The 15,106-nt window shown below is 44.6% G+C and overlaps 1 protein-coding gene across 1 annotated transcript in view; it reads right to left on the bottom strand.

Moving 5' to 3' along the window:
- The window catches only part of MROH2B (maestro heat like repeat family member 2B), an 85,726-nt gene that overhangs the window by 56,268 nt on the left and 14,352 nt on the right, over positions 1–15,106 (bottom strand). Inside the window, exons 2-7 of the mRNA XM_036020055.1 lie at positions 10,323–10,469; positions 8,274–8,335; positions 6,527–6,637; positions 5,098–5,257; positions 4,383–4,481; positions 1,049–1,203 (exon numbers count right to left, since the gene is read on the bottom strand). Coding sequence (XP_035875948.1) covers positions 1,049–1,203; positions 4,383–4,481; positions 5,098–5,257; positions 6,527–6,637; positions 8,274–8,335; positions 10,323–10,469 — 734 coding nt within the window. The remainder of the gene's footprint in view (positions 1–1,048; positions 1,204–4,382; positions 4,482–5,097; positions 5,258–6,526; positions 6,638–8,273; positions 8,336–10,322; positions 10,470–15,106) is intronic.

Raw genomic sequence — 15,106 nt, 5'->3', positions numbered from 1 at the left:
GCGACCCCATCTCCGACCTCTGTTTCAGTAGGTTCTATTCCCTCTTTAGGGAATGCACCTGCCCCGTAGTCAATGACTCCAGGGGCCAGAAGCTCAGCGCCAATGCCACAGCCTTTCCAGCGCTCACCACAGCAGTTCAGCACTTCTCTCTGTGCTCCTTTATTACTTCACATGCCTTCTTATCACTGGCTCAACTCTCTTGTGGGAAGCTAGGAAGGCAGCCATCGAATTTGTACTGAGTTTTGTTTTTCAGGTGTCCCGAAGAAAAGACTTCTATAGGATAATTTAGAAACTGCATGTTTGTGAAAAATTTAAGTAACGCAGCATGTTGAAAATAAATGCCTTAATGGCTTCAAGGATAGAAAAGAAACTGAATTAGAAAAGGTGGCTAAGTGTTAACTCTTTTAAAATGTAGCCATAGGAGATTAAATAGAGTCTAATTTAGCCTACTTTGAAAAAATGATAGCAATTAAGCAAGATAAGGATACGATTTATGTATATGTACTTTGCGAACTAGTCTCTACAAAGCATTGCCGTATTTTGAAGCAGTCAACCAAATTCTTTACGCATTATTTTATTTCACTGTGATAGCCATACACACAGGAAAGTTCTGTGGACCGTTGTTTTTCCTAACCAGTGACTCAGCCCATATATCGGTTATGATATATGAAATGAAGGAGCTAACATTCCATGTATTTTTTTTGTCTTAGCTTGTTTATCGTTCTCCCCACACATTGGAATGGCAGTTGCATGAGAGTGGGGATTCTGGGTTGTTTAACCTCTGCCGCGTCCCCAGCACGCAGAGCTGTGCCAGGCGAGTCATGCCGATTCAATAAATATTACTTGGAAGAATGAATAAATACTGATTAGCACTAAGAAAAATGGAAGTTTTGATAAACTTCATAAAACACAACCCATAGCTTTCCAAAAAAAACACAAACCAAAAAACAAACAAACAAACAAAGACAAATGCAGTTAACAACACTGTGGGAAGAAAGGAGGAGGCTGCGTGGGCACAGGAGGAGAGCTAGGCGGAGGCCCCACTCACCTGCTCGGGCGATGCGCCGGGGGCCCACTTCTCCATCATGTACCGGAACAGCATGAGGATCTTGTCCGACAGCCGGTTGGCGTCCAGCCTGGGGTAGGGGAAGTCTCTCCAGTGGTTGATGTACTTGTAAATGGCCTTGCTGAACTTCTCAAGGGCTGCATTTTAAAGACAACGACAGACGGAGAAAAAAAAATATAAAGGCGGAAAGGGCCATACAGTAATTTGAAAAGAGAGTACTGATGATTAGCGAATATAGTGTAATAGTCTATAAGATCTCACGACTATACCAAGTAAAGATATAAAAAGTGTTCCGTCACATTGGTAAAATGTACGTTGAAACTATAATAAGATACTATTCAATAACATCACAAAGGCTGAAATCGAAGACAATGTCCAGTGTCGACAAGGCTAAGGTGCGGCTGGTTGCTTTCACATCCGGCTGGTGGGATTATGAATAATACAAATACTTTGGAAAACCATTTGACAGTATCAACCAAAGCTGAATACGTGACCCTCTGTAACCCAGATTCCACTTCCAGGTAAATACCCACTAGATGTGCTACATATAGGCACTAGAAACTTGTACAAGAACATTCATATTAGGGTTTTTTTTTAAGATTTTATTTATTTATTTTTTAGAGAGGGAAGGAGGGAGAAAGAGAGAGAGAGAGAAACATCAATGTGCGGTTGCTAGGGGTTATGGCCTGCAACCCAGGGCATGTACCCTGGCTGGGAATCAAACCTGAGACACTTTGGTTTGCAGCCTGCATTCACTCCACTGAGCTATGCCAGCCAGGGCTAGGGTATTTTTTTGTAATCGCTCCAAAGAAAAAGTCCATATGTCTGCCAAAGTTAGACTGAAAAACTAAATTTTCCTGTAGACATGTAATTAGTATACAGAAGTGAAAACAGACCACAGTTGCACAAAGCAACACATACGAATCTGACAAATGGGCACAGTTGATCTGTGGTGGTAGGAGTCAAGATTGGGAGAGGGTGGAGAGGGGGAGGGCTGGGAGGAAGATGAAGGGAGGCCTCCGGGGGGTTAGTAATGTCCCCCTGCTTGACCTGAGTGGTGGCCAAATGAACATGTTCACTTTGTTACAGCTCAGCAGCCTGGAAGACCTTGGGCCTGTAAAAAATGTCATTTGGGCCACTAACCCATACAGTGTATGCATCAAATGTATTAAATAATATTATTTTTTAAGATTTTATTTATTTATTTTTAGAGAGGGAAGGGAGGGAGATAGAGAGAGAGAGAGAGAAACATCAATGTGTGGTTGCTGGGGGTCATGGCCTGCAACCCAGGCATGTGCCCTGACTGGGAATCGAACCTGGGACACTTTGGTTCCCAGCCTGAGCTCAATCCACTGAACTACACCAGCCCAGGCTTAAATAATATTATTTTTTCCTTCAGCCCTCATTCTACCCTTTTCATGGATGATACATAAAATCACAGTTTCCCATGAAAAGAAAACGCTAGAAAAGGTGCCAAGTATCTTAGCTTTAGAGCTGCCATTCTCTCCAAACTCCTCCTGAGAATCTCCAGCTATGCTTTATCACAATCTTTTGTGCATGTGTGTGTGCTTGTGTGTGTGTGTGTGTCTCACACTGGCCTATAAGTAACATGAGAGACAGCATGATGTCTTATGCATGGATGGCATTCAAAGCAGCAGATACAGGGTCTCCTTATTTGCTGATTGATTGAATGAATAGATAGGTGGGTAGACAGACAGCTATTGAATGTTATGCCTTTTCTTCAGCGGTAGCTGGGCAGAAGTTGCCCTAGGGCCAAATGGCACTGAATCACATTACAACACAAAGACAGAGAATTCCCTTATTCGTTGCCGTAATGATTTCTGATTTTCGTTTCTTGTGCTTTTTTTTTTTTTGCTTGCTTATCTTGCAAGTAAAAATGCTACCAGAGGTACCAAAGTTTATTTACAGAACACAATGTGAGCTGTCATTGTAAGCAGGGATAGAAAACAGTATTGAAAAGTGTGCTAATCTAGTGTAGTTGCTCAAGTCCTTGAGTCAGACTCAAGTTATAGTTTAAATCTTGGCCCCGCCACACAGTAGCTGTGTGGCCTCAGGCAAGCTGTTTACTCTTTCTAAGCCTTAATTTTCTCATCTTCGAAATGGAGGAAAATGTTATCTACCTAATGGGATTACTGTGAGGGGTCAAGGAAGCACCCCAGGAAGTGCCCAGGCACATAGTCCACTCTTCGTATATGGCAGATGTCAATATTACCTTCCTCGAGGACAGAACAATAGGAAAGGGGCAAAAAAGGAATGGAAAGTAGGTAAAGAAGACGTTCCTGATGGCATGGCCTTTCAAGTAATACAAAAATAATCATATTGGGGATGTTAAGGATGGAAGGGATCTTAGCACTCAGTTTATTTGATGTTTTTTTTAAGATTTTATTTTATTTTATTTTTTAGAGAGGGAAGGGAGGGAGAAAGAGAGAGAGAGAAACATCAATGTGCGGTTGCTGGGGGTTATGGCCTGCAACCCAGGCATGTGCCCTGACTGGGAATCGAACCTGCGACACTTTGGTTCGCAGCCCACGCTCAATCCATTGAGCTATGCCAGCCAGGGCTATTTGATGTTTTTGGAGGTGAAACTGAGATTGAGTGAAGGGTGGAGGCGCCTGATGCCCCAGTGGCCAATCAGAGACAAGAGTCTGGGTCTCTGGACTCACGCAGAAAGCCTCTCACTGCGCTGTGAGCGCTCCTTCCTGGGCATTCCAGGGCATGCTGGTCCTGCAGACCCTTCACCACTGCAGGTGCATTTCAGTTTGAAGGTGGAGGGGGTGCATGACCATAATTTGTTTACCTATATTCCTTGATTTTAAGATGGCTTATATTTAATTGGATTGTTTACTTATCATGATTACAATACTGCATTATAAAGAGACATTAAAAATTAGCCAACTGGTAAGAGCAGCTAAGCCCTCGTAATCATTGTAGACAAACTGTGGCCCAATGAAAGAAGGAGGCCAGTAGAAATGGAGACCATACAAGGCAGCGGAAAGAGTATAGATCAGGTGTTTATATAGACCTAGGTTTGAATGCCACCTCTGCATCTCATTAGCTCTGTCACCACCTTGGGAAAATTGCTTAACTTCCATGATTCTTGTCTGTAAAATGGTCTGATAAGTACTCACTGTGCAGAACTGTCATGAGGATTGATAACACTCTGCAGAGGGCCTTCTCTATGGTAGGCACTCGGTAAATGGTAGCGATTAGAAAGGGAAAGACTGGAGTAAAAGAGAAATGAGATATTTGTTCCATTCATAGTCTGGTCCCAAAGCAGAAAGCACGGGGTACCCACCGACACAGAAAGCGGCCTTCATCCTTTCCTCCTCGGCCAGCCTGAGCATGGTTTGCATGGTGAGCAGGGTCATCATCATGAAGGGGATGCTCTGGGACGCTGCAGGCAGGGGCCAGAGAAGAAAGGCATTACCTTCCCACATGGGGGAGTTCTGTGACTCCCCTCAGGCTAACAACAAGTGTGTCCAGAGGTTCAGTAGGAAGATGCTCTCCATCCCGCCCCCTCCATAATGCCAGGCTCTAGTTAGAGAATTAAGGAATCACTGGCTTAACGTAAGGTACTAGCTATACAGCCGCCTGTGCCTAAGTTTAGTAGCAATTACTTATTTGGATAATTATTTCATTAACGTTCATCCCTTCCATCAGAACTTTCCTATATCCTGAGGGTCTAGCGTCTTAAGAAACCCTTGCTTCGTATAAGTTTTCATTGGTTTGCAGCATGTACCTTGTGGAAAATGTGCTTCTGCAAACACAAAGCTGGATGAAAGAGAAGGTGAGGTTGGTGGGGGGAATCCAGCTAAAGTCAGAGCAGCACGGACCAGTGGCAGTCAGCAGGCTCATCTTGGCCCATACACAGCTGCCCAAATCTGTCTGTCAATATTCTTTAGTTTGGCACGAGGTAGAGAAACTCTCCCTGCTGCTGCTCCCACTGGGGGTTTCAACAATTAGTCAGGGGGTTGTTTCCCAGGAAGACATGAAAAGCGTTCCCTCCGTACCGTAGCTGGTCGCCAGCTCCGCCAGGGCGAGCACAATGAACTCATTGGGTAGCTCCAGGATCCTGAAGTTACTCTGCACTTCGTACATCACAGAGTTGAAGTCGTGTGAAGCCAGAGACACCAGAACCTCACCGGCCAGCATTCTGATCTCCCTGGGCACCTGAGGAAGAAAAGGAAAACAAGAATGAGGGCAGGAGGAACAGAGTGAGTCTGCAGAGGGGAGTAGAACACATAATATTTGTGAGGTCTCCTGGCTTTGGGACAGTTGGAGAACGGGCTGTTTACAAACCCAGGGCAAAAGCCCCAGGGTAGCTGTCAGTAGTTGGGAAATCAGGGGTAAGTTTAAAACTAAGTTATAATGGGATTCATGTACACTTGGGGTAAATCCATACTTTTTCCGCTAATAGATCAGACATCGTAAACACAGGATTTATGTGTTATGTCTGGGTGATATGAAGTGCTGTGGTGGAGTTACGGTGGTAGAAAGGCCATGAGGAGAGAAAACTGGGGCTGGGAGTCTAGAGCTTTGGGTGTTAGTGCTGTCTTCATCTAATAATGTCTTCGGTATCGGGGATACTTGCAGGGATTTCTGCTCTTGGTAATGGTGAACCAGGTAAATCTGGTCAGCCTTACTCCTGAGAAGTTGCCTACACGATCTCAAGCTCTGAAATTCTCATCATAGATTGTTGGTGCCCTTGGCAGGTAAGCAAGTAAAAAATATCCTTTCTGGGAGAAAATATCATTATCCCAGGACTCAAAATAATTTATGCAAATAATTTTTCAGATACAATGCTTATGGACCTAGATAAGTAGGCATGTAAATGATAAAATTTCCTGGCTGGCATAGCTCAGTGGATTGAGTGCGGGCTGGGAACCAAAGTGTCCCAGGTTCGATTCCCAGCCAGGGTACATGCCTGGGTTGCAGGCCATAACCCCCAGCAACCGCACATTGATGTTTCTCCCTCTCTCTCTCTCTCTCTCTCTCTCTCTCTCTCTCTCTCTCCCCCCCTTCCCTTCCCTCCCTAAAAATAAATAAATAAAATCTTGAAAAATAATAATAATAGATAAAAAAGATAAAATTTATATGGGAGCCAGGAAAACTCAGTTCTAGTCATTTGTTCTGTCAACACATAGGTCATTACTATGAAAAAAAAAAACCCTCTAAACATCAACTGCTTCATATAAAAGTAGATGGGATAATATTACCTCTAATGTCTTTCTTAGCTTTGCCTCAGTTTCCTCATCTGTGAAAGGGTAAATAACAGGCACTGTTACGGTACCCAAGTTACCAGGAAGAACAAATAAAAGTAATTCATGGCCCTGGCAGCGATGTGCAAGAAGCCTGCGGATGTCTACATGGTGCGGTTGGGTCACTCAGACCCCTGTTGCTGGCTGTGCTCCCTGATTCATTGTCAACCACCAAACTTACATTGTTGTCTCTCATGTCCTTAGAAGCATAATAAATCAGCCTTTGGACGATGGCGTCATCCAAGATGTCAGTGTTCTGAATAACGGAAGTCAGGTGACTGTAGATCTCTTCCTGTGAACATACCGGGGATGCACAGAAATTTGAGTTGCAAAACGAAAGGAAGCGGAGGAAGCCCAAATGAACACCACCGTTAAACTAAGCAAGGTATCTCTACCACACAATAGATTTTTGCGTATCTTAATTTGGGCTTCCTGAACATAATATGCATCTTTAGGAGCTGAAGGCTTTTAGGTAGAGCGAAGTTCATTCTAAAAACTATTTTTTAAAGATTTTATTCATTTATTTTTAGAGAGGGAAGGGAGGGGGAAAGAGAGAGAGAGAGAAACATCAATGTGCGGTTGCTGGGGGTCGTGGCCTACAACCCAGGCACGTGCCCTGACTGGGAATCGAACCTGCGATGCTTTGGTTTGCAGCCCACGCTCAATCCACTGAGCTATGCCAGCCAGAGAAAAACTATTTTAACTTGACTACATTTCTGTGGCAAAGTCTAAATGAAGGCAAGGGTGGACTACCTGACAATCAAGGTCTCTTGAAATCACTGTTGTGGGGCACTCAGAGGGAATGGAAATGCCCATCAACTTAACTGTTGCTCTAACTACCAGGGAGTGGCCATAGTATTTAGGAACAAACGTGATTCCCAAAGAGGCCACTAAGCTACTGAACTTGTTCCTAAGGGAGTTTTATAGGCTCTTGCTCCATTCATGCCTTTGCGGGGAGAAAGTTGAGATTTGCTGTTGTTGTTGTCGTTGTTGTTGTTTGGACAGAGCTACAGACTCTGAGAATTGTACGGCTTGACCAGATGCTGTGTGAGAAGGCTCCTGCAGACAGCTCCGTGGTCTTTGGAAGGTGAGAGACTGGGGTTCTGAAACCTCCATCGGCCCCAGCATGCCGCCTCAAGGTACTGTGTCCATACTTCACATGTGAAACAACTCTCGTTGAATACAGACCCTCACATGCAGTCGGGGTAGAGAACCACTGCACTAAGAGAGAAAAGACCAGGCATCGTGCCTCTCAGGGCGACTACACTGAGTAAGAGTCAGGAGCCTTACTTTGGGGGCAGACAGGCTTGTGTTTGGATGCAGTCCTGCTGTTCCGGGGCAGAGCGTGTAACTTCTGTGTCTCTCTTCTCTCAGGTGTCAAATGGAGATCACAATACCTACCTCGTCAAGCTGTGAGGAGGGAATGTACTATGATGCCCTGTTGTTTGCAAAGCTAACGATAAGTGTACATCAAAGGGTAGCTGTTGCTGTTTTACAAAAGGTTAATGAAGCCAGATAGCCTTCACATCCCAGGGGAAAGAACGTTTAATTGTTAATTAGCATTGTAGACAACCACAGGAGATCTTCTGGGATTTTCAGAGGAGTGCTAAAACTATTCAGGAGGAGGCTGCAATCCACAGGCTTGTGAGTCCGACATCCCCTTGTCCACACACTCCTCGAAAAGATTATGGAAAGGGGCATTCTTTGCTAACTTCTAGAGCTGGGTACTCTGATTCCTCCAGCGCCAAATGTAATTGTTTAGAGACTATGATGAATTCATTGTAAGTGCATTTTCTGACAAAATGATTACCACATGAGAAACCAGAGAGAAAAGAGGGGGTTGAGGCAAAGAAAGACAGATGTGAAATGCTGAAATAACCAAACTAGGAAAAGTGAACGGGAAGGGGATTTCTCTCTATTTTCCTTACCTTGCTGATAATATCTTCCTTGTTCAGCATGCCAAGAGTGAGGTTAATATCTCCAAAAGTCTCTGAAATGCATGGAAAAAAATGAATTGAATCTATGCTACAATGCCTTCCTGTTCACTATAATCAATAGTCACAGAAAAATTTTCTCTCTCCTTCCCTCTGTCACCCGCTGCCCCCTGCTTCTTAACTGCCAGCTCTCGGTTGGCAGGAACTGTGTCTCATTCATATTTCTTACACTTGATATACTCAAAACTAGCTGATGTGAAGTATTTTTCCCAAACCTAAATTAAATGTGGAGGAAGAGAGGAAAGATGCCAGATTTCTACATGTCCCTCCAGTTCTGAGGGCATCACCTGCCTGACATCCTTTCCAGCAAGGCTCAGCCCTCGGGTGCCATGAGCGGAGGCGCTGACACCCGCAAGAGCCTGAGACGGCAAGGGGGGAGACGGTCCCCCCTCAGCACACGTCCCACCTCCCCCTTCCACACCCTCTGTCCTTCCCGGCCCTGCCGGTCCGCCCTGTGGCCCCGTGCTCATGGAAGCCTGCTCTTCCCTGATACAAAGATTCTAAAGGTTTTCAATGCGCATGCTCTGGGAATATTTGTACTTGAAGACAGCTCTCTGGAAAACTGAAGAAATGATCGAGTCAAAGAGATTGAGTAATTTTAGGCCCCACAGCAAGTTGGCGGAAGACATACTTTTGGAGACGGTGGTTCTCCACAAGCCTCCAAGTTCAACAACAGAGCCCTTAGCACAGTCTTTTCTGGCAGAGCAGAAAGCCAACCACACTTGAAAATTAGGGAAAATATTTCCAAAGAATTCTTCTTAATGAATCAGTATTTAAGGTCAAACAGTGTGGACAAAAAAAAAAAAGGGCTTCAAAGAAGTAACCTCACATCCACAGATCAGGGTGATCTGATCATAAACTCCTAAATGGGCAGGTCATGGTGGCTAGTCACACCTCAGGGGTGTGTGTGTGTGTGTGTGTGTGTGTGTGTGTTGCCTTTTAGTTAATCCCTTTACTTTTTTCACCCAGCCACACAAGCCTATCACTTCTTTTTTTTAAGATTTTATTTATTTATTTCTAGAGAAGGAAAGGAGGGAGATAGAGAGAGAGAGAGAGAAACATCAATGTGCGGTTGCTGGGGGTCACGACCTGCAACCCAGGCATGTACCCTAACTGGGAATTGAACCTGTGACACTTTGGTTCACAGCCTGCACTCAATCCACTGAGCTACACCAGCCAGGGCTAGCCTATCACTTCTTAGTCAAAGGATTAGCTGTGCTTTAAGCAAGCCTGTTCATTGTTTCGGTGCATCTAGGTTAACACACCTTGGACATGAGACTCTACCGCCCTCAGGAGAGCACATAATCTTGTTAACCCTCCTGTACCTTAGTCCCCACCTTGCTTCCTCTCACATTTATGTAATATTTCTTGGGTTCCCTCCTTAATTTCAAATGCATACATGAAACTGCAAAACTGTGATTTTTCCAGAACAATTAAGAACTCGCTCCCCAGCCTATATCATCCATTTAGCTCACATAAGTCATAAAATTTATATACAGGTTTGGATGTTTCTTACATTAACAAAAATAAGTGGTCTTTCTTGTGTTATAGCCAGGCAGACTATACATTTTAATGACTGCATAATCATCTCCAGTCTATCCTTGGTCATTTACGCTCAGTGTGGTTTTATCATCTTAGAATTAAGAAGGAGCAGAGAGAGACAGTCTTACTTCAGCACAGCTTCTCATACAACCTTTAAGGTGTGTGGACCTCCCGCCATGGCACACACCACCCCCTACCCCACATAGGCACGTGGCCATACAGACACAAAACACCGAACTCCTCGGGGGAGCGTGAGGCTTACCTACAGACTCCTCCTTGCCCTGAGTCATGTCTCTGCTCTTTCAGGTGAAGAGGTAGCACCTGAGTATCCGACACGGTAGGCTAACAACGCGAAGAAGCAGGTTGGCAGGCTTCTCGTACAGGGTTCACATAAGATTCTCTAACTGAAAGTTCCCTCCCTGGCTTGATGGGCACGGTGACCTGGAAGCTGCAGCGACGGGCTGCTGTCGAGGAGGAGGAGGATGCTGTGGGCTACCACTATGACATTTTCTCGCTTCTGAGCTGCTGCTGACCAACAAAATGGCTGCATCTCACCAAATGCTGTCCCTTCCGTGGAGGCCAGAGGACCTGAGAGGGAAGAAGTTAGAGACTGGAACTGAAACCATGTTTGCAGACCAAACGAGCTCCTCCCTCTAAACTTGGGTCCATGGAGCACAAATGTGGGAATGATTTTCAGTGGTCACTGTACAGGCTTGGTGGTGGCAAAGCCTTTATGGTGGTGACCTTGGTGATTGTTCTGCTTGGTGAAACTGGGTCACACAGACTGGGCATGCTCAGGGCGCTGGAATCCCCGCCAGGGGCAGTTGGATGGAACGTCCAACTGACGTCAGCAAAGCAAGGCTCTCTCTACGTCCCTCCCGGCTCTCCCCACCCCACCCCCTGGACAGACTGGGTCGCACTTTTAGGCTCAGGATTTTTTCTCTTGACTGCATTCTCTCTTCTGGTTTTCAAATGATTTTTTTTTTATTCTGACTTCTCAGCTATAACGTTTTCAACTTTACTCGTTTGAACTTAAATCTGGTCTCCACACCCCCCAATCCGAAATCTATAGGGCCACAGTTTCCAAGGTGTGTCCAGATGGGATGTTGATGTGACAAACTGTTGGAGGGAGTGGGAAGCATGTCCCAGCAGTGTGTAGGTCTGGATGGGAAAGGGGCCTGGTGCAGGGGGGCGGGGGGGGGGGGTGCGGCTCAGCACCGTGCTCAGGGCCTGCTGCTTCTGGCTACCTCCCCTTCATTGGTGAGCTTTATTTCACATTCTGAGGTAAAACGCTTCCCACTAAATCTCTGAATTCACTGTTGTTTTCACGGACCGATACTTTGCACTGTGCTTACTTAGGGGTCCTCAGCAGGCTGGTGTTTCAGAACATTTGCAGCTTCCAAGTCAGCGTTGCTGTCTTCTGATGTGTCCACAAGTGCCCAGTGACAGGAATCACCTGGCACCTCATTTAAAAAGTCCCTTCCCAGGTCCATGTCAGACCTGGTACATTAGAATGAGCGGCAGAAATCGGTATTTTTAATGAGTGCCCCTGGTGATTGTTAGGTTTGCTAAATTCTAAGGAGCACTGGCCAAGATCCTTGCCCGATCACCCATTAGCGGGCAGCCGAAAATCTGGCGGTTGTCTCAAGGGCATCCACCGGGTTGGGCGCAACCAGCAGCTGCTCACCTTGACACCACAACTCAGCCACAGGAAAAGGGCCAAGAGTTGGTGGGTCAGACAGGTATGGAGGCGATGAGAGGCAGCCTAACACTCCTAATGTCTTACAGGAAAAACAAAAAAACATTGGCAATTATGTGCACTTAGAATCTGAAAGAACAATGTGCAATAAAATCAAGAAGAAAGCTAGTCATTTAGGTGTTGTTATAACCAATGTCTTACTCTTTTTGTAAGTGGTGACATAAACTTTTGTGAACGTCTGTACATAAAGAATTCTTTGATTTCACTCTGGCTGGGGTGGCTCAGTGGATTGAGCACCAGCCTGCTAACCAAAGGGTCACTGGTTCGATTCCCAGTCAGGGCACATGCCTAGGTTGTGGGCCACGTCAGGTCCCCATTGGGGAGCATGTGAGAGGCAACCACACATTGATGTTTCTCTCCCTCTCTTTCTCCCTCACTTCTCCTCTGTCTAAAATAAATAAATAAAATCTTTTTTAAAAAGAATGCCTTGATTTCACACAGATTAGAAAAGTTAGATGATCGATTTTTTTCTATTTATTTGCCAAGAGTTAGTTATTGTTTTCAGTGCAAATAGTGTTCAGTGTTCAGCTATGTTATCATGATAAAGTATATATACAAAATGCCTATTTTCCCCCCAGAGCATGATCTGAAATAAAAGGAAAAAGAAAAAAACAACATGGAACTCAGAGTTCAGAAACCTGAACTGCATCTAAGTTCTGCGGCAAACGGGTTGTATCCCTCTGGAAAAATCAGCCTCTCTGGACTGGGCTTGTGTTCTCAACTGTAAAATCTGAGGATCACATTAGTTGACCTAAGGATTGTTGTGGAGGATACCGGCCAGCAGTATCCATCTCGTCTGCAGATGTTCGTTGAAACATGCTAAAAGCATACACAGAGACAACCAGGTCCTGTGGGGGAATCGGGACAGAATGGCCACTCCTCACATGGGGAGCGCCCCGTGTCCATACCCAAGCAGATTTTTATTGAGAAAACAGACTTAGTTTGTGGATTCACAGTCTGGCAGAAAAGATCCAAAGATGCAGGCAACTTACAAAGGTCGGGACAGAACTCCCGCTGTCATTCGGGGCAAGGTTTGTGGTCTTTAACATATGAAAGAGGTACAGGTTCCAAAAGTTTCCGGTCTGTGCTTTTAAATTCCAAGATAATAACATCCTCCAGCAAACAGATCTCACAGGATCTTGCGTATTCTATGTCCCAGGCCTGATTACCCCTGTGGTCCCCTGTTTCTGGTCTGGGCTGTTTTGCCCCTGCAGGCCTAAGAAGACAAAGATAGCCAGGAGACTTGGATTTCTCACATCCAAGAACAAAGACTCAGGCTTTGACAAAGTCAAAGGGGGCAGGGGTTGATGTCTGATCACCCCTTCATTTCCATAGCCCCTTCTCTCGGGGCAATCCCACGTGATCACGTCTGTCTTAGATTCATTCTCTTTCTTAGAGAATTGTTATCCGTCATTGACTGCTGATCATGCCAGAGAAATAAGTTGTGTTTCCTTCAGTGGCTCCTGGTCCGGAGGTCTTTCACTCAGCCTAAGTCACGGGGGTTACAGCTTCCTGAGACCAGGCAGGGCGGCCCGCAACAGATTATTACTTCCTGCACAAAGCAACTTAGTTTTTATTTTCCTGGTGATGCCAAAATCATTTGTAATGCTGTTTTTAATTCCTGAACAACAAGCTTATAATTTTTTTTGCACTGGACCTTTTGTGGATAAGAAATGCCCTACACTACTTCCTATATAGACCCAGGACGGAGACTCCCTTCCTCCTTGCACTGATAGCAGCAGCTCGTGGTGGAGGGAGAGAGGTCAGAGACGTGTGTGTGTAGGGCTTGAATGTAAGACAGCCACTGTGGAGGGCACAGTGAGACTCGCAAAAACACCTGAAAGCCTAGTGACTAAGCCTCGTTAATGTGTGTGGAGTAATAAACCTCGAGGGATATTAGCCGTGAATTGCTAATATGAAACATGGGTAAACAGCAGTTACTTTTTTTGTATATTATGAAACGAGTCGCATTTTAAAACTGAGGCTCTGATCTGAAAGTCATCCCTTCAGGAATTCAGAAGGTGCTTAGGAATTGTTCCAGACAAGGACATTTGAAGATGGATTTATATAATGATTTCACTCTCAAAGTGATAGATAATTCACGCTCCTGCAGATGAGTAAGTAATTTTCCAGCAGTTTGTTTCTCCAGCACCTCTCCTATTAGGCGTCCTAGCTTCACTACTGACAAGCGCCGGGAGAAGAACACAGCCCGACTTTGTGATTTGGAGGAGTGAGGAAGCCCTTGACCCCCACAGACCTCGCCTAATGCCCGGCTTCGCAGCAACTGGCTGGCTGCTTTCTGGAGCTCCTTTGGCCTTGGCTGAAGCTTTTAGAAAGACTAGGTTTCAACTGTTAGGTTGTGTTAGCGAGAAATGAAACGTCATGCTTTTGACTGAGGAATTCAGCTTTAACGGTGGCTAGATAATTCAATGGTTGCTAAGATACCTCAGCTTTCCATAATACATTACTTGGGTTCCCTAACTTCCTAAGTAAGTAAATCCTAAAAAAAAAGTCATTAGTATTATATTTTTAAGGATTAAAAGATAATTTGATTACCTCTGGGTGATTATCTTATATTTAAAAAGAAAAAAAGTACTTCACTTTTTTTTTCCTTAGGGAAACAAACACATCTCTGTTGTTTTTTTTATTCCTTTTATAGGATTAAAAACACATCATTCATGATTTTGGTAGTTTCAATTGCCTCTCTTAGATATACCATAAAAATGTGGATATTTTTATGGTATACTTGGAGACTTTTAAAATCCTATAAATATTCAATGAGTTTGCAAAAACAGCTTATTAAGTGAAACCCTTCAAAAACATTTAGTCAAGACGAACAGTAAATATTAGAAAAGTTCAATAATAAATTTTTGGTTACCAGAATCATTCAGATATGAGTAGGGATTTTGCTAGAAAAGAGGCACATCTCAAGACCATAGGTCAAGGACTGAAAAACAAACCATGACTTTCATGGTTGGTCTTAGCATTAGAATAGGCCTGCCTTCCTTCCTTCTTCCCCACCTGAACTTGCGAAGAGGAAGTCCCATGACAACCTTAATAGATTGTCCGGAAAAGGACTTCCTTCATTCCTTCCTTCCTTCCTTCCTTCCTTCTTTCTTTCTTTCTTTCTTTCTTTCTTTCTTTCTTTCTTTCTTTCTTTCTTTCTTCTCTCTCTCTCATCATTTTTTATTGTTATTCTATTACAGTTGTCCCAATTTTTCCTCCTTTGCCCTCCTCTGCCCAGTCCATCCCCCCACTCCCACAGTCAATTCTCTCACTGTTGCCCATGTCCATGGGTCATTCATACGTGTTCTTTAACTAGTCCCTTCCCCTTCTTCCCCCCATTATACACTTCCAGTCTGTTGTATGTTTCCGTCTTCTGTGGTAGGAGACCTGTGGGATTCAGTGGTGCAGTTTCCTTGATCTCCTGAACTTGATGCTCTTGGGATGCCTTTTATGCCATTTA

This window comes from Phyllostomus discolor, chromosome 3, assembly GCF_004126475.2.
Source record: "Phyllostomus discolor isolate MPI-MPIP mPhyDis1 chromosome 3, mPhyDis1.pri.v3, whole genome shotgun sequence".
NCBI classification, from domain to species: Eukaryota; Metazoa; Chordata; class Mammalia; order Chiroptera; family Phyllostomidae; genus Phyllostomus; species Phyllostomus discolor.
Note: the sequence above shows the minus strand (reverse complement) of the source record. Positions and strands in the feature narration are given on the sequence as shown.